This window comes from Rhinolophus ferrumequinum, chromosome X (assembly GCF_004115265.2).
Source record: "Rhinolophus ferrumequinum isolate MPI-CBG mRhiFer1 chromosome X, mRhiFer1_v1.p, whole genome shotgun sequence".
Taxonomy (NCBI): domain Eukaryota; kingdom Metazoa; phylum Chordata; class Mammalia; order Chiroptera; family Rhinolophidae; genus Rhinolophus; species Rhinolophus ferrumequinum.
The window spans coordinates 101,947,066-101,971,619 of NC_046284.1; the positions used below are offsets into that span (position 1 = coordinate 101,947,066).

At 37.5% G+C, this 24,554-nt stretch overlaps 1 protein-coding gene across 6 annotated transcripts in view; it reads right to left on the reverse strand.

Moving 5' to 3' along the window:
* GK (glycerol kinase) overlaps nucleotides 1-24,554 on the reverse strand; it is a 65,131-nt gene continuing 40,577 nt past the window's right edge. For 4 of the 6 annotated variants that reach the window (XM_033106928.1, XM_033106947.1, XM_033106938.1 and 1 more), the window contains 12 exons: nucleotides 23,948-23,983; nucleotides 23,509-23,576; nucleotides 18,780-18,822; nucleotides 18,236-18,316; nucleotides 9,293-9,371; nucleotides 8,392-8,488; nucleotides 7,758-7,842; nucleotides 7,120-7,240; nucleotides 6,474-6,617; nucleotides 4,106-4,186; nucleotides 2,177-2,263; nucleotides 1-201 (listed from right to left, as the gene is read on the reverse strand). In XM_033106928.1, the coding sequence (XP_032962819.1) occupies nucleotides 191-201; nucleotides 2,177-2,263; nucleotides 4,106-4,186; nucleotides 6,474-6,617; nucleotides 7,120-7,240; nucleotides 7,758-7,842; nucleotides 8,392-8,488; nucleotides 9,293-9,371; nucleotides 18,236-18,316; nucleotides 18,780-18,822; nucleotides 23,509-23,576; nucleotides 23,948-23,983 (933 nt within the window). In that variant the 3' untranslated portion in view covers nucleotides 1-190. The remainder of the gene's footprint in view (nucleotides 202-2,176; nucleotides 2,264-4,105; nucleotides 4,187-6,473; nucleotides 6,618-7,119; nucleotides 7,241-7,757; nucleotides 7,843-8,391; nucleotides 8,489-9,292; nucleotides 9,372-18,235; nucleotides 18,317-18,779; nucleotides 18,823-23,508; nucleotides 23,577-23,947; nucleotides 23,984-24,554) is intronic. The other 2 variants (XM_033106957.1, XM_033106974.1) reach the window with 1 other exon arrangement.

Genomic DNA, 24,554 nt, shown 5'->3' on the forward strand with positions numbered 1-24,554 from the left:
TTTCTATAGCATTCGTTCTGCTGCATTTTCTTTATTTCAAGCCACAGGTCTACTTCGAGGATCATGCAGCAAGTGGCTTATAAATAAAATCAGTCTATGAATAGTGTCATCACATTAAGAGACAGAATCGCTGGATTCTCTCGTTAGGTAAAGAGCTCTCGCATTGTTCGACTCCATGAGTTGATATTATTTATGGGATACCTAAAATGGGGGACAAAAACCATAAATATCAACAACAACCTACATGCAATTCAGGAGTTAAAGCAATGAAGACTATTCAATCATTTCTACAGTTAGAAATTTCATATGGTTTCTAAATATTGCTTCGCAGTTTAAAATGCAACACATGTAATGGCCAATTCCCAAATTAGCAAATATTAACACTATTGCTAATTGCTTACCAAGGCGAACAATTCCCACTGCTCTCAGATCTCAGCATATGCTACCAAGAGAGAACCTAAAGAGGGTAACAATATCCTTTTTGGAAGCATAGGAATTTGGACACTTAATGTATCCTTTAACTTAGAGATATGCCACATGTCTCAATTTTCAGAGACCAGCCCTTTTCATCCTGTCATGGACCCAAAGGAGAAACAACGAAGAAAAAAAAAATTAATGAAAACATTCAGCTGCAATGTTTTTTCCTTTCTTTTTCCAGATTGTCATTATGCAGCCAAAAAAAAAAAAAAGGGAAAACTCAGGATAATGAAAAGAATAATAGAACTTTCCCCCAAACAGTATATAAATTTCTCTACGAATTTAAATTACAGTTCTGGGGAATATTTGGACTCTTCCACCAAGAAAATAAACATCTGCTAATTCACTATAGATTTATATAAACAGAAGCCCTTTGTAAGGTGTAAAGCTGTAACACCAACATAAGGTATTATTATGGAAGCAGAAGATTTAAACAAATTTATCCTAAATATTAAAAATACAGAGAAAGGTAATCTAGTTTTAAATTCTCATGCAAGTAACATGTATTTTATCATTAATTAAAAGGTAATCTTGGGGCGGCCAGTTAGCTCAGTTGGTTAGAGCGTGATGCTCGTAACACCAGGGTTGCCGGTTCGATCCCCACATGGGCCACTGTGAGCTGCGCCCTCCACAGCTAGATTGAAACAACTACTTGACTTGGAGCTGATGGGTCCTGGAAAAACACACTTAAAATAAATAAAAGTTTTGTTTTTTTTAAAAAAAGTAATGTAATGTTCCGCTGATGTAAATAATTTTCATTCCATATTTATATATAGCACTAAACAGATGATGGCAAGCTGAATTAAGGCTTGTCAGATTTCTACAAATGTTTCCCCATATCAATAAATTTTACATTTTAAACCCAGGTTATCATCTAAGTAATTGAGAGAAATAATTTAACTCTTTCCCTAATCATGAAGATTTTCAAAATGTTTCACTTTCAACATATGAAACAAATTATTTCCACTTAAACCATTAATTTGAAAAATTGAGCGATTATCAGGAACAGCTTCCAAAAATGATTATTATACTTAAATTAACACAGGTTATGCAATGTATTTCATCACATGCTTAACAATTTTACTTTTATAAGAATATTCAGAAGTTAATGCGCAAAAATAATAATTCAGTTTTAATTCAACCCCAATTCATTTAAGCAATCATTTTTAAAATGTCAGTTCACCAAATGTATTCTTTTAATTAAAACAAATATGACTGTGAATTTTCTCCAGTTTTAGAGTTTTATACAAACTCTGCTAACATACTCTGGCCAAAACTCTTACAGAATTGAAATCTTAAGACTTGCGTAGCAAATTATTGTAAGTATGAAAAACATCGTATGTACGTTGGAAAGCCAATTTAATTAATGTCAAAATTAAACTTTAACTTTCATCTGTCACGCTTGAGTCTTTTCATTTAGCATTAACAGTAGTACTTTCACTTTTGCTCATTGCTGTAGTTGACAGCAGAATGTAGTCCCTCAAAGAAAACATCATCTATTAAAAATAAAAGAGGTTAAGCAGACTCACAGTCCTTAATTCTGACAAAAGATTAATTAGTCTAACTAATAAGACCTTTAATGGATTTTCCAGGTTCCTAAGCATAGAAAAAATGAAAAACACTGAAAACTTTTTGCTGAGTTATACACAAATACATTAACGCTAACTAATAAAATTGTCTAATTTAAAGAGTAACTGACCTGAGATGTACCTTGCTCCGATTAACATTACCATGCTACTCACTATAAAAAAGCCCAAGGGTAGACTACAGAAGATACTAGGGTCACCTGTGGTCATCCAAGTAGAAGGGATTTCCAGTAAAGCAAACCAAAAGAGAGACACATAATTACAATATTTGTGTTAAGAATCACATGGAAGCAATACAAAATAAGCTATAAAAATAGTATATTCATAAAAGCTAGCAAAGAGTTATTACTTCAGATCAAAAATATAATCAATATAGAAGGTTTATGATAATTAACAAACAATACAGATAGTATGCCACAAATAGCCAAGAACATAATAAATACATATAGACCATAAGTCTTCCACTGGCAAAGCCAGAGGAAGCCAATGGAGAACTTTTTGGGAGGCTGTTGATTTTTTTACTTATCTTGATTCTTCCCTAAAAGATACTAAATAAGCAATCCAATTACTCCATAATTCCAATTACAGATCCTTTGGCTATCAGAGAAGAGTTATACTAGCCTACTGAAAATAAATTTCAAACCCTATTGGTTTCGTTTTCTTTTTTTAAACAGAATTTGGTGTATAAAGAAATGTACCTATTAATATTACTCCAACTTGAAAACTAAATTATATTAATCTACATTCTAAAATATTGCCTGAGAACATGGTTGTTTTGATGTTTTGTAACCGGAGTCTCAGAACAAAAGATTGAAAGAAAAAGGATATTAAGCTTGTTTAGGAGAAAAAAGCAAAAGCTTCAAGTCAGAACATCCAAGACTGAAAATATAGACCACAGTGATCTGTGGTAGTGGATGTTTCCAGAAGCTTCTCCTAAAAGCCAGACAGATTAAAAGTGGTTCTATGGGGTGGAGGTGAGGGGGTGGTGGTGGTGGTTCTATACTCACTTTGGGGTTGGAAGGCAGATTATATTTCATTTATGAACTTTTCTTCATTCAAGTACAGTGGTACCTCAGTCTTCAAACGTAATCCACGAGTTATGAAACGTTCGAAGACAGCCAACAGCGAGGCCTCAGGATCTTGCACTCAGCGGAAGCCGCGTGACATGTTCTACTTCTGAGTCATGTTGGAAAACCGAAGCATTTACTTCCAGGTGTATGGCATTTGTAAACCGAAATGTTCGTCAACGGAGACGTTTGAAAACCGAGGTACTACTATATATGCTTCATTATATTATTGCCTATTGTTCCATTCATTATGTTCCAAATCTTGAATTCAGCAAAGAATTAATATATTGTACCATATTAAACACGTTTAAGGCTGTTTAAATGAAAGGCATATTAAAGGAAGCTTAAAGCTATTTACAGCTAAATGGCCAACTTATGCTGAATACCTTTCTACCTAAATGACTGAAAAATATAGTCTTGTTTTCTGCCAAGAGCATTTCCTAATCTATTGTGACACTTCTAATTTACTATGTTTGGTGCATTTCTTGCTGTCTGACTCCAATGAATTCTCATAACGTACACTTGCTAAGAACTTGGAATCAGCCTAGGAAGTAACAAGATAAATTCTGAAATTAATATAGATTTTGGTTGGTTCAGGTCATGAAGACAGCCCCCCAAAAAGGTAAAGTAAGACATTAAGAGAAAACAAAACCAAAAAAAAAACCAGACTGTTGTTGATTTTTTTTTCATTGAGAAGAAACTAGAAATAATTTTACTTTTAGAAAACTAAGCTATAAAATCAAAGTACTAGGAAAAAACTAAGAAAAAAGACATGGCAGGATGTATCTATATCAACCTGATAATTTAATACATTTTTATGTTTAGAACTTTATAAAGTGTTTTCAAAATGTTAGAAACTGGATATATTATAATGCTTTTCTTCAGAGCAGCCTTGCTAAGTATAAATGGTCTGATACTTAAATAAACTATTAAACATACTAGGAAAAAGTGGCAATAATAATAAAACATTGTTACCACTTTCTGAAGACTGAGTTGTAACCCAACCCATTGACTTCATCACAGCTTTCTTCCAGGTAGAATATCGAATTTCACTTTCTAGAAATAAAAGATAGGAAAAACACACAGAAAGGCAGTTTAATGAGATGTTCTAAGCCCCATACTTATGTTCACTCAGCATTCTTGACAAATTGTGACGCGTGCTAAAACTGAGTGGGGCTTTACCAGGACTCAGATTTGGAAGAACAGTTGCTAGTAGATGGATGGCCAGTGATTGGGAGAGAAGCTTGCTTAGAAGTTGGATGGGAAATTCAGCATGGTGTGCAGGGTGCGGGGAGAATGGGAGGGAGGCTACCTGCTAAGACCAGGCCATTTGCAAACAAATGGTGATGAATTAGAAAGGGGAATTTCATTTAATCTGCTTTCTCTTTTTCTTGGGGTGGGGGTAGGGGGAGCTTGGGATACAGGAAGGGGTATGCTACAATGTGGAAAGACTAAGAGGAGAATTATTTTTGGTCTAGCCAAAGAATTTAATGAGTATAGATTTCTCAAAAGAATCAAACTGCATTCCTGTGAGACAGGATTCCTTTAAGGTGGAAATCCACAAGAAAAGGACTAAACAAAAATGGGTGCTGGTGTGTCCCCACACACTGCACTCCTCCTAAAGATGGGGAACACGCATGAAGATACCTTTCTTTCAAAGGCCTCCCTGCCTTTCCATGGCACCCAAAGGCTGCAGCTCCTGTGAGACACTGCTCTAGTATCCCTCACTTCAAAAAGCATTGCAGTGCCCCACTTCTGGCCCCTCCTCCGACTTCCCACAGCACCTCACGCACACCTCAGTATATCAGCTACCACAGTGAATTTTCAGTTTTGTCTACCTCTCCCAATATACTTAAGTCTCCTGAAGGGCAAGGACTTACTTGGTCTTATTCATCTCTATATTCCCATGGAAGGACAGTTTCTGGCCTGTAGTTGACTCCAAACAAATGTTTGCTGAAAAAATGATCTAGATCTAAGTGCCCATTCATATGTGTGCGTGTTGTAGGGAGAGGAGAAGGGCTAGAGAAGGGAAGGACAATCAACATAACTGATCAACTCCGGGCTAAAGCCTCAAAAGTACAAAGATGGGACGGCCGGATGGCTCAGTTAGTTAGAGCGCGATCTTTCAACAACAAGGTTGCCAGTTCAATTCCCGCATGGGATGGTGAGCTGCGCCCCCTGCAACTAACGATTGAAAACGGCAACTGGACTTGGAGCTGATGGGCCCTGGAGGAACACACTGCTCCCCAATAAAATTTAAAAAAAAAAGAAAAAGAAAAAATAGTACAAGATGGCGCGCCTCAGGAAACAGTAATCCTTAACTCCTTGCACAAAACTTCCTGGGATTTAAGAGTGGGATTGGCATCTCAAGACCATATACTTGCTCTGAACATTATTTGCTCTTTTTTCAGAGCAAATTAGTTGTTCTTTTTTCAGAAGCAGAAAAAATTTTTGAACTTATTTTATCCAATTGCAAAAGTGAAAAATTACTTAGAATGTCAGATTTTAAACACATTTTCATATCAAGGTACATGGCATACTGTCTGATTATAAAATTATTAGTATAATATTCCACTTTCTTGTACATAAAAAAGTGACTACAATTAAGAAGTAATGGCAGTCTTCCAGAAAATTAAACAAAAATGCATTTGAACCTTATTTTTCAGTAGCTCAAAATCCACTTTAATGCCATTTTATGCATACGTTTTGTAAAAGGTTATGAAACCAAATTCAGTCTATACAAAACCTTATTTTTGTACTCACATTTATTTCAGTTTAAGAGATGCATCACTACATTTTAATAAAGGTGTTGGCCCGAGCTTCAGCCTTAACTTAGTTTGTTAGGAAGTGAATTGGATATTTAATGCTCATTTATTTTAACTGCTGCTGCTTTTGTGAGGCTAGCCCTGCTGTGCTTGTTACCAGAATGTCCCTTAGTCCAGCTTATCATGTCCTAAAAGCAAGTCATTAACAACAAAGATGATGCGATATAGGCATTAGGGGTGGGTGGCTGATATATCTCCCTTCTTCCTCTTAAAAAAAGGTACTCTAACAATCTAGCATTGATAGTGTGGCAGTGTCATCCGCCTACATGACAGGACTTGTAAACAGTAGAAATGAATGGTAAAAATGTGATTCTAGAATTTTTAAAATAAGAAACTATTTCTCTCACCCACACTCCTTCCGGGTGTAGCCCAATATACTTAGTAGCCAAAGCTGAAACAGTAGTAGCATTTGCTATTGTACTTAGTTTCTTAACTTGTGAATAAACAGAAAGGCAAGCTCTTTCTCACTGAGGTCATTTTCACAGTACACCATGAAAAGTTTCATTCCTTAAATGTACCTTCAGCATTGATTTGGGGTTCAAACCGCTCCATCGTGACGGCTGACAAATCCTCAGGTTCGAGACTCCAAACACCGACTCCTTCTGCAGCCCCTGCTGCCATGGCGGCTCCCAAGGCAGTTGTTTCCGGCATTGAGGGCTTCACTGAAGGGAAAGAGCTACATTGACATCTTTGTATTTTTTCAGAGAACAAACTGATAGTTGCCAGAGGGGAGGGAGGGTTGGTGGGGCTGGGTGAAAAAGGGGAAGGGATTAAGAAGTGCAAATTGGTAGCTACAAAATAGTCACAGGAGATATAAAGCACAGCATAGGGAATACAGTCAACAATATTGTCATAAGTCAATAATATTGTAATAATATTATACTATTGTAATAACTGTAATACAGTCAATAATACTATAATATTGTATTAACTGGGTGTCAGATGGGTACTAGACTAGTCAGGGAGATCCCTTTGTAAATTATTCAAATGTGTAACCACGATGCTGTACACCTGAAACTAATATGAAATATTAAACATCAACTATAATTGAAAAAAATTTTTTAATTAAAGAAATCTTTGTATTTTTTTTACATATGTCTAAAAAACCAATTCTTCCGAAAGAAACATTACTTTCAGAGTTTAAAGGAATGAAGGCTTACTAACCTACTGGGATATACAGAATGTCTGCTTGTAGCTGCATAAGAATTTTGTTGCTGGTCATTCCTCCGTCTACCTGCAGATGACTGAGTGGAATTCCACAGTCGCGGTTCATGGCATCCAAAATCTTAAATAAACCAACATAATGAACATAATTAAACTACTGCATACTAGTAACATCTCTGAAAATGACAATCTTCTACTCAAAAACACTCAAAGAGCTTCCCAAAGCTTACAGGATAAAATTTAGACTTTGTACTCTGGTCTTCCAAGCCCTCCTTAGTCTGGTCGCAAGCAACCTTTTCTCTCCTTACACCTCTGCACTCACCCGTATATCCAGCCAAACCAAACAACTCTATTTTATACCCAGGTTTCCTACCTCAATGCCTATGTCAGTGCTTTTCCCTTTGCCTAATGTCCCACTCAGCATCCCCCCAATCACAAAATGCTCAGTGCCTGGCAGACGACAGGAACTTAGAAGGTAAGGCCAGCTACAAAACCAAAATCTTACACTGATTAGATTAGTGTTTAGGCAGGGTTTGATTTTTGAGTAAGTATTTAATCGATTTCTGACATTCATCTATAAATTGTTTAAGAATGATAAAGGCAGATGAAGTGTAAGAAAACAAGTTCATATTTATTACCTCTCGGGTTTGGAAACAAACAGCTTCTAATGCAGCAAAAGCAATATGGCATTTATTAGTAAACTGAGTGAGCCCACAGATGATCCTAAAAGTACAAAGATGTTTAAGGTTAGAGTGATAAGCGTGATAAGAGTGATAAAAAAAAATGAGTCATCAATCTGAAATGTCCCGAATATGGAAAGATTGAATTTAGTAGATAGAAATGTGCAGGGAAAAATAGACATCAAAAACTAAATAAATAAATAAAATAAAATAAAATAAAATTGGAGGTAAACATTGAGTAGTTTGGAAAGTCCTTGTGGTCCACGATCCTGCCGCCACATAGGAAAAAGTTCGCGGTCCATCTGAATAGATGACAAAAATATAAAACCAAAGCGGTATTCCTCTAGATGCTGTCTCTCTGATGTCTAACTTGCAGATGTCTTAAAGATAAAATATAGTAACACTAACATGAATGTGGATATGGTGAGGGCTTATTGTCAGATGATTTGTAACTTCTTGGAGTTTAAAGGTTAAGAAATTACACTCTCCAGATAGAAAAGGTTTCGAACAGTTTAAAATCACTTGAAAATAGATAGGAAACAACTAATAAGTTATTAGACTCACAAAAGCATACCTTATTTTTAATTCTTACCCTCTTGCACTGGGATCCCAGTAAGGTGCGTATAACCCTGAAAATGCTGGGACGAAATAGCAGCCATAAGAAGTACCTACTTCTTTAGCAAGTTTTTCTAACATTAAATAAAAGAAAAACAAAAAGAAAAATCACTCTACGATATCCTACTTACTTCAGTCAATAAACACACATCTACTTAAAAAATTAGGATCGGGCTTTTGGTTTCCTGTTCATTAGTACAGCAAAATGTTCCTGATAACAGCAGTATGCTAGGAATAATAAAACCAAATTTCCTCACATTGACTACCACCACTAAAATGTAACCCAGGCCAAGAAATAAGGAATTGGGTTAGTTTCATTAAGGTATTTTAGCTCATTTCCACTATTTTTAAGGTTGCTGACTAAAAGATGAAGAAGTGGCCTCCAGTACATCCCTAATCAAAATGTGTTTCTGATTATCGCAGCTTCAGGCAAAATTTAACAAGTTAAATGATAGAGTGGGCAGTTTGAGTTCCAAATAATTATCTATAAACTGAAAATAGCCATATTAATACTTAAATTGTAGTTATTGTAATTTTAATATTCATTCTAACCTAAGAGTTAAAGTTCTTTCGCATCAGATAAATTTAACTAGACTACTTCACCTGCAGATTCTGGCAATCTTTGGGGTCCAATTTTACACTCGGGTAATTTTTATGTCCTATCTTGCCAGTGTATTAATAACCACCACTAAATACGTCAATTCGTTGTTTTATAAATCTCCACAAAATAGTCTTTTATGCATAAATCAAACTCATGATAGGGATCCATATAATTTAATGTTGCACGTGGGGCAAAAGCACACGTACGAACAGATTGCAAAGGTAAAATATTAAAACTTCATTATTTAGATTCTAACCCTTTGTTACAACATACTCACCAATTTCCTCTGAGGACTTTATAATTCCAAGATTGTCTCTTAGCCAGCGAGTAACAGCACCAGCTATTGCTACAGAACCCTACGGGAAAAAAAGGAAGCCAGAAGATAATATATGTCATCACTATAAAAAGTTTTATTGAGCATATTCTCTGTGTATGATACTACCAGATGGATAAAATTCAAACATTTCAGCTTGGGGACTTCTCCAAAGAGCATAAAGTAGGTCTTTTAATACAAACATAGTTTTATTTAGGTAATTATAGAAGTTTTTCATGAGACAGGGACAAGAGAGCCCTCTAGCATACCCTTGGACCTGTCTCTATGTGTGGATATCAATGGGTTGAGCAATTTGCTTTTTGTATGATTGTTCTATCTGTTGCGAAGTTATTGAGGTACATTATCACCTAGCATACATTTCCATCTTATCCACAAAGTTATGGAGAGAAGCCACATTAAAAGTTCTTTTCAAGTCCATTTCCCATATCTAACAGTATGTTACAACAAGTTAGCAAAGAAGCTAACTACAAATTAATAAAGTAATTACTCTTCCCAATAAAATCACCAAAGGATGGGGGGGCGGGGGCAGGTGGCAATTAGGAAGAAAACACATAATTTGGAGTGAGATGAACCGGATTTGAGTCTGAGTTCTAGTTCTTTATTGCTGTGATCTTAGGCAAATCAGTTAGGCTTTCTGAGCCTCCTCATTTTTTTCACCTAGAAAATGATGGTGACTTTAACAATACCTACCTAAACAAACCACTATGAGGCTCAATATGAGAAGATACGAGAAGGTTATTACTGGATGTAAATATTAGTTTCATTAATGTTTTAAATGTTATAAGTGTCCACTGAATGATGAATGCATACATAAAATGCAGTACATCCACACAATGGATTGGCCAGGAAAAGGAATGAAGTTCTGCTACAACTTGGATGAACCCTGAAAACATGTGAAGTGAAAGAAGCCAGTCACAGAGCACCATATATTGTATGATTCCACTTATATGAAATGTCCAGAATAAGCAAATCCATAGAGGCAAAGAATAGATTAGTGGTTGCCTAGGGTTGGGGTGATGAAAATGTGCTCAAGTTAGATTGTGGTGATGGTTTGCACAACTCTGAATATACTAAAAACCACTCAGTTGTACACTTTAAAAGGGTGAACCGGGTGATATGTGAACTATATCTCAATAAAACTGTTATAAGATCCTGAAGGCAAAAAAAAAGTATTAGCACAAACCACTAGGAATTCCAAAAAATGTTTTTTGGTTCTGATGTTTCATTCACATAGGTTGTTAATGATAGTGTAGTAAGAGGAATATTTATTTCTTGCCGACCTCCCTGTTCCCAATTCAATGAACTGAATTACAAATGATCACCCCTCCTTGCTGTCAGTTTTCAGGATGTAAACGAACTAGAGGCTGATTATGTCAATGCAATCTATCATTCATAGTTTTTATATAAGAACAAGTCACTATATTTTAGTACAAAGCTGCAGCCCAGCACAATTTTTCTCTTTATACAGTGGCCTTTTAGCTGTAAAAATTTGAGGAAGAGATTTGACATCGCTGTGCAAATATAACCAGGCTTTAAAACTGGGACAAAGAAAAATTCAACAAATTCCTTATAAGGGACTCTAACACTGTGTCCCTCCCTAAAATAATTTCTTAATACACTTTCTAACTTTGATATTTTACATATTTAGGTACTTAATGAGACCATCAAGGAGAACTAAGTAAATTTTTTTCTTAGAGACAAGAACTTTACTCTCAAATTTCCTTTGCAAGCAAACAATTCAGAGACAATAGTTGCCAAAGAATAGTAAATGTGTAAGACTTTCTAGACTAGTGTTGTCCAATAGAAATATGTGGGCCACATACCTAATTTAAATTTAATAGTGACCATATTAAAAAAGGAAAAAGGTATGGGTTAAATTAATTGTAACATATTTTGTTTAACCCAATATATTATCACTGCAACATGTAATCAATATAAAAATTATTTAGTACTAAGTCTTTGAAATCAGGTATGTTACCCTTACAGCACATCTCAATTTGGACTGGGCACATTCCAAGTGCTCAACCACATGGGGCTACTGGCTACCATATTGGACAGCATAGTTCTAGACCATATTGGACAGCATAGTTCTAGATCTCATTGAAAAAAAAACCTTCTCCTTATACTCTCAAAAAGACAATGACCTGAAACGGCATCTAACAAAAAAAGTGTATATTTTCAATAGTTTTAGATGAGTAAACTATGAATTTTAATAAGCCATTGTGCTGACCCATGGAAACTGTGAGATGATAAATGGGCACGGTTTTAAGCCACTTACATTTGTGGTAATATTGTTATAAAGCAATCGTTAATACATAGGCTTATACTAAAATGAAATAGCTGGCTCAAGAGGGCTGAAAAATTCTTAAAAAGAAAATCTTAACACTATAATTATAAATTATACCAAAGAAGAGATGGGAGAAAGGACATTTAAAGAAACAAATGCGAGGGGGTGGGGCATAGGGAACCCTCTTTGAAGTTCGTATTTAAATAGACAAAAATGGCATAACATAGGATCTGGTATGTAAACAATATTTATTGAGTATCTTCTATATGTCAGTCTGCTGGGAGGGAGTGAACAAGACAGACAAGTACCCTGGCCTCAGGCAATTTATATCCTAGTGACAGAATACAGAACACGGTAGTCTCAAATCCTAAGTAAGCTCAACTTCATAATCATATTAAAGGCCCCCAAAGGATTCTGTTTTGTGAAAAAAACATTTAGCAAAAAACGAACAAGAGAGAAACACAGCTTCAGGAAGACAGTGTACTATTAATAGACGGCAGAGGAAAAGCAGAACTACTCAACTGCCCTATTTTGCTTCAGTCTCTTTCACCACTAATAAAAAATTTTCAACTAGGAAGAGTGGGACAAATTTAACCAGTTTAATATGTGTTTGAAGTCCTAGAACAACTGAAGGGTCATGTGCTCAAATTCCTTTTTACTGAGAATGAAAACAGGAACCTAGAAATGTTAAAATGTTAGGCCTGGATGAATCACACGCCAGGGGGTAGGGAGAGAATGAAAGAATTCTCTTCATGATGAAAGAGAGGAAGATGTTCATATCAACAGAGATGGTGAGTTTGTGCTTTAAAAATCCCCCTCTGTTCTAAACACAGAGGATCACAGGCCAAATGTAAAAAGAGAAAACGGAAACAACACAAGCTGACTCAAATACAGAACAGCGCCTATGTGGACAGAAACAGAAATGCACGACCGAGCAGGACTTGAAGCCACAGCACAATGGGTTCTGATTCAGTTTTCTGTGCGTGTCAGGGAGCATGAGTGGTGGCCGGAAACTGGCTCCTCCAGAGAAAAGGGATCCAAAGTGTTTTGTGTAAGACAAAGAATAGAATCAGCTTCAGTACTTGAAGCCAGGGGCTAGGTGGCGCTCTGCCACCAGAGTACTAGTGATAGAAACCTGTCTACTTGCTGACTAAGGTTACGGCTTAATGGAAGATGAGACAGGAAGTGAAAAATTCCAAAACACAAGAAGAAATCTATTATTAAGACATGAGCCAACAAAACTTAACAGCTGGAATAGAATTCACTCCAGTCTGACAAACAAGTTAAAATAAGTATGTATTAAAAATATCCAAAGAGGGGGTGGCCGGTTAAATCAGTTGGTTAGAGCATGGTGCTAATAACATCAAGGTTGCCAGTTCGATCCTGGCATGGGACAATGTGAGTTGCACCCCTCTTAAAAAAATAAAATAAAAAAATATCCAAAGAGATAAATTAAGGTACGATTTCCATTTTTTAAAATGCCTGAAGTTAAAAATCAAAAGAAAGGAGAAATAAAACAAACTCAGGTGGATATGAAAAATAACCAATTAAAAATCCTAGAAATGAAATTACTGACATTAAAAATGTAATAGATGGGCTCAACTATCGAATAGACAGAGATGATGAGTGAATTAGAGTTCCCGTACACTGCTGGTGGTATTTTCATATGGTAATGAAAAAGAATAAAACAATAGTTATACCTAACCACACGGTGAACCTCACATATATAATGTTTACTGAAAGAAGCCAGATGAAAGAATACATACTGTATGACTTAGTCTCTCTTGCTTTCTCTCTATTTTTAATATATCAAATATTGCAAACATGCAAAACTAAACTCTGGTGTTTAGGGCTGCACAGGTAAGTGTTAGCACTATGAAGATAATTAAGGAAGTGATTATATTTATAATAAAAGTCAGGGTACTGGTTGCCTTAGGGAGAGGGAGCAGGCTGTGGTTGGCAGGGGCACATAGGGGGTTCCTAGGTGTTAATAGTGTTGTTTCCTGACCTGGGTGAGGCTACATGGGTCTTCTCTTTATAATAATTGGTTAACCTGTATATTGATATTTTATGCATTTTTCTGTATGTGTCTTATATTTCATGATAAAAAGGTTATGTTTTAAAGAGAGAATTTGAAAACATAAGGTAGATACTGAGAAACTCACTAGGAATGCAGCACAGAGAAACAAAAAAATAAAAAAATATAAAAGGGCAGTTAAAAGACAGATGGATTGAAAGGTTCCAATATCCATACAATAACAATTCCAGAAGAGGATGGAGGTAATGGCAGAGAAGCAATATTTGAAGAGATAATTGGCTGAGAATCTTCCAGAACTGAAGCCAGACTTGTACCCAAGTATCTAACTAGTAAGTAAGAATAAATCCCAACCCAGGCAGATCCTAGTAAAACTATAGAACATCAATGATAAGGAGATAATGTTAAAACCACCCATACAGGGGCGGCCGGATGACTCAGTTGTTTGGAGTGCAAGCTCTCAACAACAAGGTTGCTGGTTCAATTCCCGCATGAGATGATGGGCTGCACCCCCTGCAACTAAGACTGAAAACAGCGATTGGACTTGGAGCTGAGCTGGGCCCTCCACAATTAGATTTAAGAATAACGACTTGGAGCTCATGGGACCTGGAGAAACACACTGTTCCCCAATAAAATTTAAAAGAAAGACAAATAAACAAAACAAACCACGTAGACAATAAACAAGATTGTCAGCAAACAAACCACAGATCAGAGCAGCAGAAATCTCATCAGCATAAAACATGGCCAGAAGGGATGTGGGAAAAACAACTTTTTTTTAAAAAAGATTTTACTGGGCAAGGGGAACAGGACTTTATTGGGGAACAGTGTGTTTTTCCCAGGACCCGTCAGCTCCAAGTCAAGTTGTTGTCCTTTCAATCTTAGTTGTGGAGGGTGCAGCTCAGCTCCAAGTCCAGTGGCCGTTGTTCAATCTTAGTTGCAGGGGGCGCAGCCCACCATCTCTTGTGGGAGTAGAACCGGCAACCTTGTTGTTGAGAGCTTGCGCTCTAACCAACTGAGCCACCCATCCGCCCCAGAAAACTAACTTTTAATCTAAGATTTTTTACCCACCCCAGAGAGACGGCAATATAAAGACAAACCTAAAAAGAACAGGCTTACTACCCCAGACTTTTAATTAAAGAACTATGAGAGGATGTCCTCAGCAAGAGAAAACTAGGGGTGGGGACACAAAAGGTGAGGGACCAAAGAAATGATACTGGACACAGAAATTGATAAAGTTAAGTCAATAAATATAATTTACTATTGACTGAAAAGAAAATAGTACTAATGATTGCATGTTTAAGAAAAAGAGGAAATGAAAACTTTAAATGCAATAACCTGATTACTGGTGGAGGTGGTGGGGGGGGATCTCATTAGAGGATCTCATCCTAGCCAGGTTCAAAATACTAAACAACTATAAAGAAAGGGGGAGAGGGGGAAAAGACTAAACAACTATAAATACCCTTAGGAAAATAGGGAATTAAATAATACCTTAAAAATTTAAAGGTCCCACAACAGAAAACAACAACAAAAAAATTAGAAATACATTTTAGTGCTTCCAAATCAGCAGAGGGAGAATGAAAGACGACTAAAAGCTAAGATGGATAACTATAGTTTTACACTTTTTAAAAAGGGTAGAAAGTAAAATTTTAATACCTCAGATTGCCAAGCCAAACAAATAATCTGTCAAATTGAAGCAATGAGTATTAAATATATGCTTTGTAAGCACTTACAGAAAAAGGAAGTAGTGTGACTAAGTATAATTAGCATGAATTTACTGAGAAAGTTTTACCAATCTAGCTTTATTCCCTGCCGTTTTTTAATTTGGTTTAATGTTTTTTAAATGTTTAATTAATGTTTGTTATTAAAAAATTAGAAAATATGGAACAGAAAAAAAACCCTATCTATTATTAACATATTAGTATGTGTGTGTGTGCGCGCATGCGCGCGCACGCACACATTTGTGGCTGTGAGATTCAGTGAAAAGAACACTGGACTTGGGAGATGGGAGCCCTGAATATGCAGATTTACAAGGGAGGAGACAGCACAGTGGGGTGGGGTAGCCTAGGCATCTAGACTTTGAAGTCCAATAGTCTAGATTTGCATGATGGATGGATTGGCCACTACCAGCTGTCAAAAGGTACCATGGCCAAGTAATTCCAATTTCATTTGTCTACTCTCTGATTTGTGTGCAAAACAAGGGGACAGCAGGGTGCAGCAAAGCCTGTTATCTGTCATCTAATCTACTTTCCCTCTCAGCTTTAAAATTTTATGAATCTAAACAAACATTACATGAATTAAAACAAAAGTCATCAAGCATATGTATGAAGTCTCCAGATGAGACAAAACTGGAAGAGTAACAGAGTAAAGAGTGAAAAAGAGTTCAGACTGTGTCAGAATAGGCTGAAATCACTATTATGAAATTTAAGAGGAAGAAACAAAGACCTGAATTTACAGTAACAAAAGATCTTCTGTGCAGATACAGTATGGAGCAAACTTGGCTTGACAATGATACATTTGAAAAAAAAGCTAGATATTTTAACATGTGCTCCTGGAGCCAACAATATAATGGGGTTATTAGACTAAATTAATGAACTCTGAAGCTAGAGTAGCTAAAGCAGTGTTTATGGTCACAGATGCCCAAATCACACTAGCAAGTATAGGTCAGATTGCATGTGGAATATTCTATTCCATTCTGGAAGACACTGGCAAATTCGAATGTATCTAATGAAGGGAGCCCAGAACTAAAAAGCATTTCGAAACCATGTGCCATCAGGCCACTGGGGAAGTTTTTCCTAGAGTAGGAAGATGTAGAAAAACTGATAGCTGCCTCTTAGTGTTTGAATGCTTTTGAAAGCAGACCTACATCCGATGGTTGAGGTGATAATAAGAAGCGGTTTTTTGGTGCTGTTTTCAAACAGAAGTTGGAACGCTATAGGCAAAGGATAGAAGAGAAGGCTTTCCATATTGGGAGGGAAATTAAGACCAGGTAACATGTATCCCTCAACCCCTTCCAGGTCCAAGGAATCTATAATTCTAAATGACTAGTTGTCGCCAATACACGGAAGAAAGAGAGCAGCTTACTATTATTACATATTATAAGTAACACATAGTCAATATGCCTAGTGCTGGACTAAGCACTTTTCATCAGGGGAACAGAGGAAGGGAGGGCTTGTAGGTGTTTTAAGTTCTGAAAAGTATTAAGACATCTTTGATATACAGACAAAGTATTTCCCAAATGCTCCTATTATCCAGAGAAAAAGGGTTTGTGGGGAGGTTTAAGTGCTTATTATAGAGACAGGGCAAGAAGAAACTGAAATAAACTAAAATTCCTCATGCTCTAGGCATAAAAACTAATAAAATGTTTTAACTAAAAACAGAAGTCTAACACTTGTGACCAATTATTAGATATTCCAGGAAACAAGCTTCAATACATTTTTATATCAGTTGTCTATTTCCACATTACTAGGGAGCCATTTAAAATTAATTGTAAAGAAATGCTTTTAAGAAATATATCTGGGCCGGCCCGATGGCTCAGGTGGTTGGAGCGCAGTGCTCCTAACGCCGTGGTCGCCGGTTGGATTCCCACATGGGCCAGTGAGCTGCGTCCTCTACAGCTAAGATTGTGAACAATGGTTCTTCCTGGAGCTGGGCTGCCATGGGCAGCCGGAGGTTGGCATGAGCTGCTGTGAGCTGCCGTGAGCGCTCAGTGGCCAGCGTGAGTGGCCGGCAGCCAGCGTGAGGGTCGGCAGCCAGCATGAGCAGCCAACAGCTCTCCCCAAGTTGCTGTGGGCTGCTGTGACCGGCTGACCGACTGACCTACCCACTACCTGCCACTGACCCCCTCAGCCAGGGGGAGCACAAGGCTCATAATACCAGCATGGGCCAGGGAGCTGTGTCCTACACAACTAGACTGAGAAACAACGCCTTGAACCAAAGTTGGAGGACGGGGGAAAAAAAGAAATGTATCTGATTTTACTAAGAGTACTACTGCTTCACTGACTTTACAAATAAGTTTCTAATACAAACTCACCATGCCCTATAGAGTTAGGCTGACATATTTCTACTAGAATTTACAAAACTGCTCGAAAGAAATGCTTCTAGTGAAAAATGGCATAAATCTCTCCTGACTTTCTTTCCCACATCAAAACGTGACACAAACTTTATTGTTATAGGGAGACATATGAATCGAGTGCTCTGCATTTTCACACCCAGTAGCTCTCTTTGGAACACTGGGGCACTGTGGTTATAAAAACAGAATTTTCAAGCTGAAAGAAATATTAGAGAGCAAATCAATGCCTCCTTAAACTTTAGAAATAGAAAATTTTACATCCCAAAGCAGCTAAGTAATTGCAAAGTGGTTAAGTCCCACAATTAATTGGTAAAAGAACTGAGGAGTGATATACTTAAGGTCTCCCATCCCAGGTTCCTTCCACTCAACCAAATGTCTAGAAGAAAACCAAGTTTTGTCAGTCTTACGTATTAAGATTTACCAGAAAAAGTTGTAGAAAACACTGTGATTTTCATTAGTTTAAAATGTTTGACATATTGATTGAAAAGTACTTACTTCCAACGCATAGTATACCGGTTTGTCTCTGCCGAGTTTGTAAGCCACGGTGGTCAGAAGGCCATGATCAGAAAATACACACTGTAGGAGAAAGAAAGACTTCAGTAGTCAGGAAAATAAAAAGATAGCATATTTTTTAAAGCTAAAATAACACAGGTACAAAACAATTCAATAAATATAACAATTTAAAAAATAAATCTTAGTCAAAATTACCAGTATTAAGAACAATACACTTAAACAGTAGAAAAAGTCTATCCCTTGTTCAAAATTAGATTTGCATTAAGAATCTGACATGGTCCTAGTGAACATATCCCACCAACACAATTAGAAACACACATAAAATTCAGAGAACTTACAATGGTTTTTACCAGAACCATTCAAATTTAGTGATTTTCATCATTTTTATTGAGCTCTTAATTAAACCCTAATAAAGAGTAAATAAAAGCTGCAGGCTCAAAAGTAACTAAATAGCAAATTATGCTCAAGCATTATTTACATGAAGTTAAAGAAGACTTTCATCAATCTTTTAATTTGAGAAACCAACCTTAGGGCCTGTATTACACAGTAAGAAGCATCCTGTTCCGTACCTATAGGTGAGGGAAGAATGAAAGTGTCCATTTTATTAAAATTAAGTGCTGAAACATTAATAATCCAAATTATTTAAACTGAAACTTAGTACAGTAAAAGTAATTATATTAAAGTTTTAGATAAAGTTCCAAAAGCTGACAAACATTACATACTCTGTAGAATCATGTTTTAAAGATCAGTCTAGAAGAAACTATGCTAAAGGAGGGCGCAGCTCACAGTGGCCCCTGCGGGGATCGAACCAGCAACCCTGGTGCTATCAGCACCATGCTCCAACCAACTGAGCTAACCAGTCACCCCCTGCTTAGTGCACCTTAATGGGAAAATGCAGGTATAGTATACAGTGCTCAGTCAGTCATAGCCCAGGGCTGTTTATAAAATACCACTGAATTACAACAAATTCTATACTCAGTCACAGGTTTGTTGCTACAAATTCATGTGGAGCGAAGCATTGTGACTAAGAGACATTCACCAATGGAGTTGGCCAGCGTAGTTCTATCATTAGTATAGTCATAAACAGAAACACTGCTATCTTCTGGCAGAAAGAGGAGGCCAGGTCCAGAGTGCAGGAAAGTGCAGCTGGGCGGGAGGGACAGGAGTGACATAGAAGGGAAGGCTATTTAAGGCCTAGCTTTACCATTCTCCTGGCAGAATTAGGCATTCTAACAGCGGCGGGAGAGTAGTGGGGGTCAGAATGTAACATGGCTGCCATGGAAGCACTGCATTTGTTTTGTGGTGGTTTTATCAGCATAAGCTTTGGATTCTGCAACAAGTCTCGCATGTGAACATGAGTGAGTGAATTTGACTTGTGCCAGGTAGATAAGCAGCCCAAACTGATACCAGTAAGGGTCATAGGGGAACAGTTTTCAACTCAGTCGGCTGGGACTGTCACCCTTGAGTTGGCTGGGACTGTCACAGCTTGGCTTTCCACAAGCTATCCTGCCTGAGCTCAGGATTCCCTCCCCCGGGCCCTGTTGCTATGCTCTGTGACATCCTGCTAGGTGAGAGAAGGGGCAGCTCTCAATCTAGGGGTGGCAGAAGGACTTCTACAGAAGCTACTACCAGTCAAGCCCCAAGTCAACAGACGCTATCAGCTGCCTTTTTGTCTTGTGGAGCAAACAGAAACCAAGGGCAATTTTCCCCCCGATAAATGTGTTTTCAGGCACCATTGCTCTGAATAAGAACTAGCACAAGACATTCTATCTCTTCTCACCCAGATATATTCTCGGCCTGCTTGATGAACTGCTGACACATTCAAGGAACATGGGATTAATAAATATCTAAGTTTTAGAAGACACCAGTCAAATAACATGAGGTGCAGGTAATAATACATTTATACAAAGTAAAACACATAAATCACTATAACTTTTTTACTCCCATAATACTGAAAAAGTTGTATTATTTTACGTTATTCCCCTCTAATATTCATAAAACTGAAAGTTAATGATCTGTTTCATGCTTTTTAGAAGAGAAAGCTGTACCAATTGAGCATCCATATAGACGCTCTGTGTACTGAACAGTGGTGCACAAGTCTTAAAGTACAAAATTGACGCAAAGGCTCAAGGCACTTACTAAAAGTGAATCCTTTAGTTAGTATACTTAATAAGTAATTAATGAGCATTAGCAATGTATGAAGAGACTCCCTTGCTACACCGAGGCCGCAGCTTTCAAAGCAGTACACAGGCAATTATTTTCCCCTCAAGTTTTATTACTTTCTTCCCAGTGATCTAACATATATGGTGCTTTCAGCATTTATATGGTCTATTTTTCCTCAAGATTATCCTGTGTTCAAACATCCCCAAAAGATGTCTGGCTACAAAGATGGTGCACAGAGGGAAACTGAGTGACCCGGGCTGAAGTCGTGAAGGAGGTAAAAGGCCTCCTTTATTACACTTAGTGATTCTGGAGAGAGGAGACATCTATCTTAGGTTCTCTTTCTTAAAAGCGAAATGTAATGTTCAAATAATCCATGTTCATTCTAGAAAAATTAGAAAATACAGATAAACTAAAAGAAAAATTAGAATCACCCATAATCTGTTCCTCCACCCAGAAACAGAAATGGGCTTTCCACTGAATTCTGAGCTGTCATTTTCTCCCTGCTGAGGTTTGGAGAGATTAATTAAATTCTCAGTCCCAATCTTTCCAACCTCTTAGGACTTAGTTCTGCCCATCACTTAGCTCCCATTTATTTTACAACTTCCATCTGTTCTGTACCAGATGCCAAAGAATCATTCTGTGGTCTTGCTGTGACTAAAAACAAAAACAAAATTCTCCAAACTTGGCATGATCCTATTTCCCTAAGAAACTACCTACTTCTCTCACCATTCCTGGATGGTTGCATTTTTGCAAAGTACTATCTTGCTGTCTCTATTTTTTTACCTACCCACAACACCCATTTGACATGTTGCAACCTGGCTTCCATCTTGAGTGCTCTACTGAAGCTTCATTCTTGGAGGGCACCACCGAAGACCTAATTTCTATATACAATGGTCTGTTCTCAATCTCAGCCCCCATGACCTTTTTGTAGTATTTTGCACTGCTGACCAAGCCTCCCTCTTAAATATCTATACCCTGGATTTCCACATTAATAATGTAGATACAATAACTGCATTCTATTTTTCTGAATTCTCCATCACTGTGTCTCTATTTCTAAATATCTCCTCTAACTGTATGGTTTTTCCTTGGTAATTTCACCTTTTCCTATTGCTTCAAAATATCACCTCGAAATAGGGGAAATTAAAATTCTCTACTCTTATACTACACTCATTCCACATTTCCAAATGTGTGCAATATATAGCCTACCAGTACCACAAACATTTCCAAAACAGAAATTCTCCTACTCCGACCGGTTCCTTACTTTGGCTAAGCCTAACTAACCACTGGGCCAGGTGACTAGATTCCATAGCTACTTCCTGTCTCTCGTCCCTCTCCAGTGCCGTGGACATCCAACCACAGCCTTCCTCTCTGTCCCCATCTTTCTTAGTCCTTGCCCTCGTTATGAGTACACTGTAATCGCTTTCTCCACGGCCTCTTTGCCTCTAGTCTCTCCTCATTTTGACCTAGGACTGCCATACTATTAACGAACAGCTCCAGTCACCTCTGAACACCAGCTCACAAATATCCCATTGCCTAGCAAGAAAAATACTCCTCAGACTGAAATTTAGGGCTTCATAACATGATCCTGGCCTTGTTTTCTACAATTAAAATCTCGGCACTAACATATTCTTTTGTGATTTTTCTCCCCTCCCTTTGAAACCCAACAGCCGTACTTCAAAGTTTCTTATGGCACAGAAGTTCTGATTTATAATATGATTAACTGTGTATTTGTGTTCTTGCCCCCTAGGAAGAGAAATGAGCCCAAAATCTTGTAATCTGCTATTTTCCTCCTCCAACCTGCAATGGTTGGAAGCCCTCCCTTACTTAAATTCATAATTTCAGGACTTGGCTGATAATGCTTAAGGAGGAGGAGAGTAGAAAGTGGAAAATCAGGCAATTTTATTGGGTACTGTGTTAAGTACTTGACAAACAGAGATAGCACCTAACTTATTAGCATTAGTGTGCCTACCAAGGAGGAAAGAAAGGGAGGGGGGATAGCCCAGCTTTCTATCATTTCTCTTGACTCCTGATTTAGCTGCCTGAAACCCAGAATTCAAAGAATGTTTCCAGACCCATGATGACTCAAGCTCTCTTAATGGTAACCTCAGGATACCACGACCTGCAAAGAATTTTTATTATCTCCCCTCCTTCCCCAAACCCTTACACTCTCAGAGGACTGCTGACCCTGCTAGACTACAAGAACATTTCATCTAAAACTTTAGACATTCCATTATTCACAAAAGAAGAATTTAATCACTGAAGTTAAACATTGGTGAGAGACGTAGGAAATCCTTAAGGAAAGAAAAACCAGATGTAGATAGTTTCCTGTCAGGTCTATGGAAATCTTTACCACACAGGGGACAGTAAAATGTAGTGGTTAAGAGCCTCCACACTAAGATAAATCAGATGCATCTGGGTGCAAAGATTGCTTCTCTCACTTACTAGCCTAACCTCTCTGAACATCTGTTTTCTCATCCTGAAGTAGGAGTAATCTTGTTACTCTTAGATATGGGGCTTGTTACAGACTGTGCTTGTGTGAGTACTAATGACATCAGATCAGGAGAAAAATGCACCAAATCTCCACTTCCATCGTTCCTTTTGTTTCTTGTCAAAGGAAACACTCCAGATAACAGGAGAAAGCAGAGCCAGGAGAATAGCATTGAAGATCCTACAAAAATATGACTTTCTAGTTATACTGAGAAAATCTATGGCAGGAATAATATGTTGAAAATTGTAGTTGAAATCGTGGCTCTTCCTCCCTCTGCTCAGCCCCACCCCAGCTCCCCACCAACCTCCCTCCAAAAGGCATGAATACTTTAAAAATCAAAATGTACTTTCTGGATGGAAAAGGTATTGAATTTTATAAATTAAGGTCTTCACAAGCCTCATCGATATGCTTACATATGGCCTAATATATTTTATTTGAAGGAGATAAAAAAAACGGCAGAAAACTTATATATTCCTATTGGAACTCGTAAGCTATTGCTTTTCAGCCCAGAAGAACCTCAAAAGCTTTTCCTCATTCAAAGCATCAAAGGGAAAAACAAACAAATAAAACACCATTGGTTTTTAGGTCTGTTTCTTAAACTCACGTGTTTTTGGCTTGTCCATCCCGGAAGCACATTTGTCCCACCAATGCAGCAGACTGGTCCCCCAAACACTGGAAGTAAGACAAAATTATTAACTTTTTAGAAGAGCCATAAGGTTTATTTTTCCTTTTTTATTTATCAAGGAGCCAATTGATTTATGTTTTTTGCATTGCCTCCATGTGGCCATTTTCCCATTTGCTAATACCCCTATGAGATAATAGGTATGCGAAGGGAGAGTTAAGAGTTCACTTATTCAAAAGATTCTCAATGGCTCACACAGTGTCATATAAGAATAAGGATTACCTGATTTTGCTGTTCTTACCATTAATAGTTTTCCACACTTTAGGAAGGGGCAGATCAATTAAGATATAGGAGGAAAGCCATAACATGGAAGGAGTGGGGGTACGAAAGAAGCAGGGAGATGTCTGGTGATGAAACTTACCCCAGATATTGGCACACCTTCCAAGGCCCCAGCTTTCTAATAAAAATGTAAAAAAGGATTATGAATAATCACAAACTGTTGGCTGTACTAACAAAACTGCGACAGGAATGAACACGAACAGTGACATGCCAGAGCATGTGGGGTAGACAAGACAAAGCAAGTGTTTCAATTTCAACTACATGAGTGGTTCAGAGACAGATATTAGAAGTATTCCTACAATGACAAGAAGAGACATGGCATTGGAAAATGGACATGAAACACTGGACTGAGAATCAGGAGACATGGGCTATACTCCTGGTTAGTGTTAAGCCAACTGTGCAGGCCCCTGAAACTTCTCTATGCCTCAATTGATTGATTTACAAAATGGGGCCTGGGCTACATAAACGCTGAAGTCCATTAGCGCTTTGCTATTACTGCCATTACTAAGAAAAGACTAACACATTCTTTAAAATGAATATATAAAAATAGCTATCAAACCAGCATTGAACTTATTTTACTATCTATTCTTCCTACCTAAATTGCTCTTAGGTAAGAAACACAACAGTGTTCAGGTATTGGGTACTAATTGTTCATAGCCAACATCATCAAGTTTAGATAAGCAAGAATT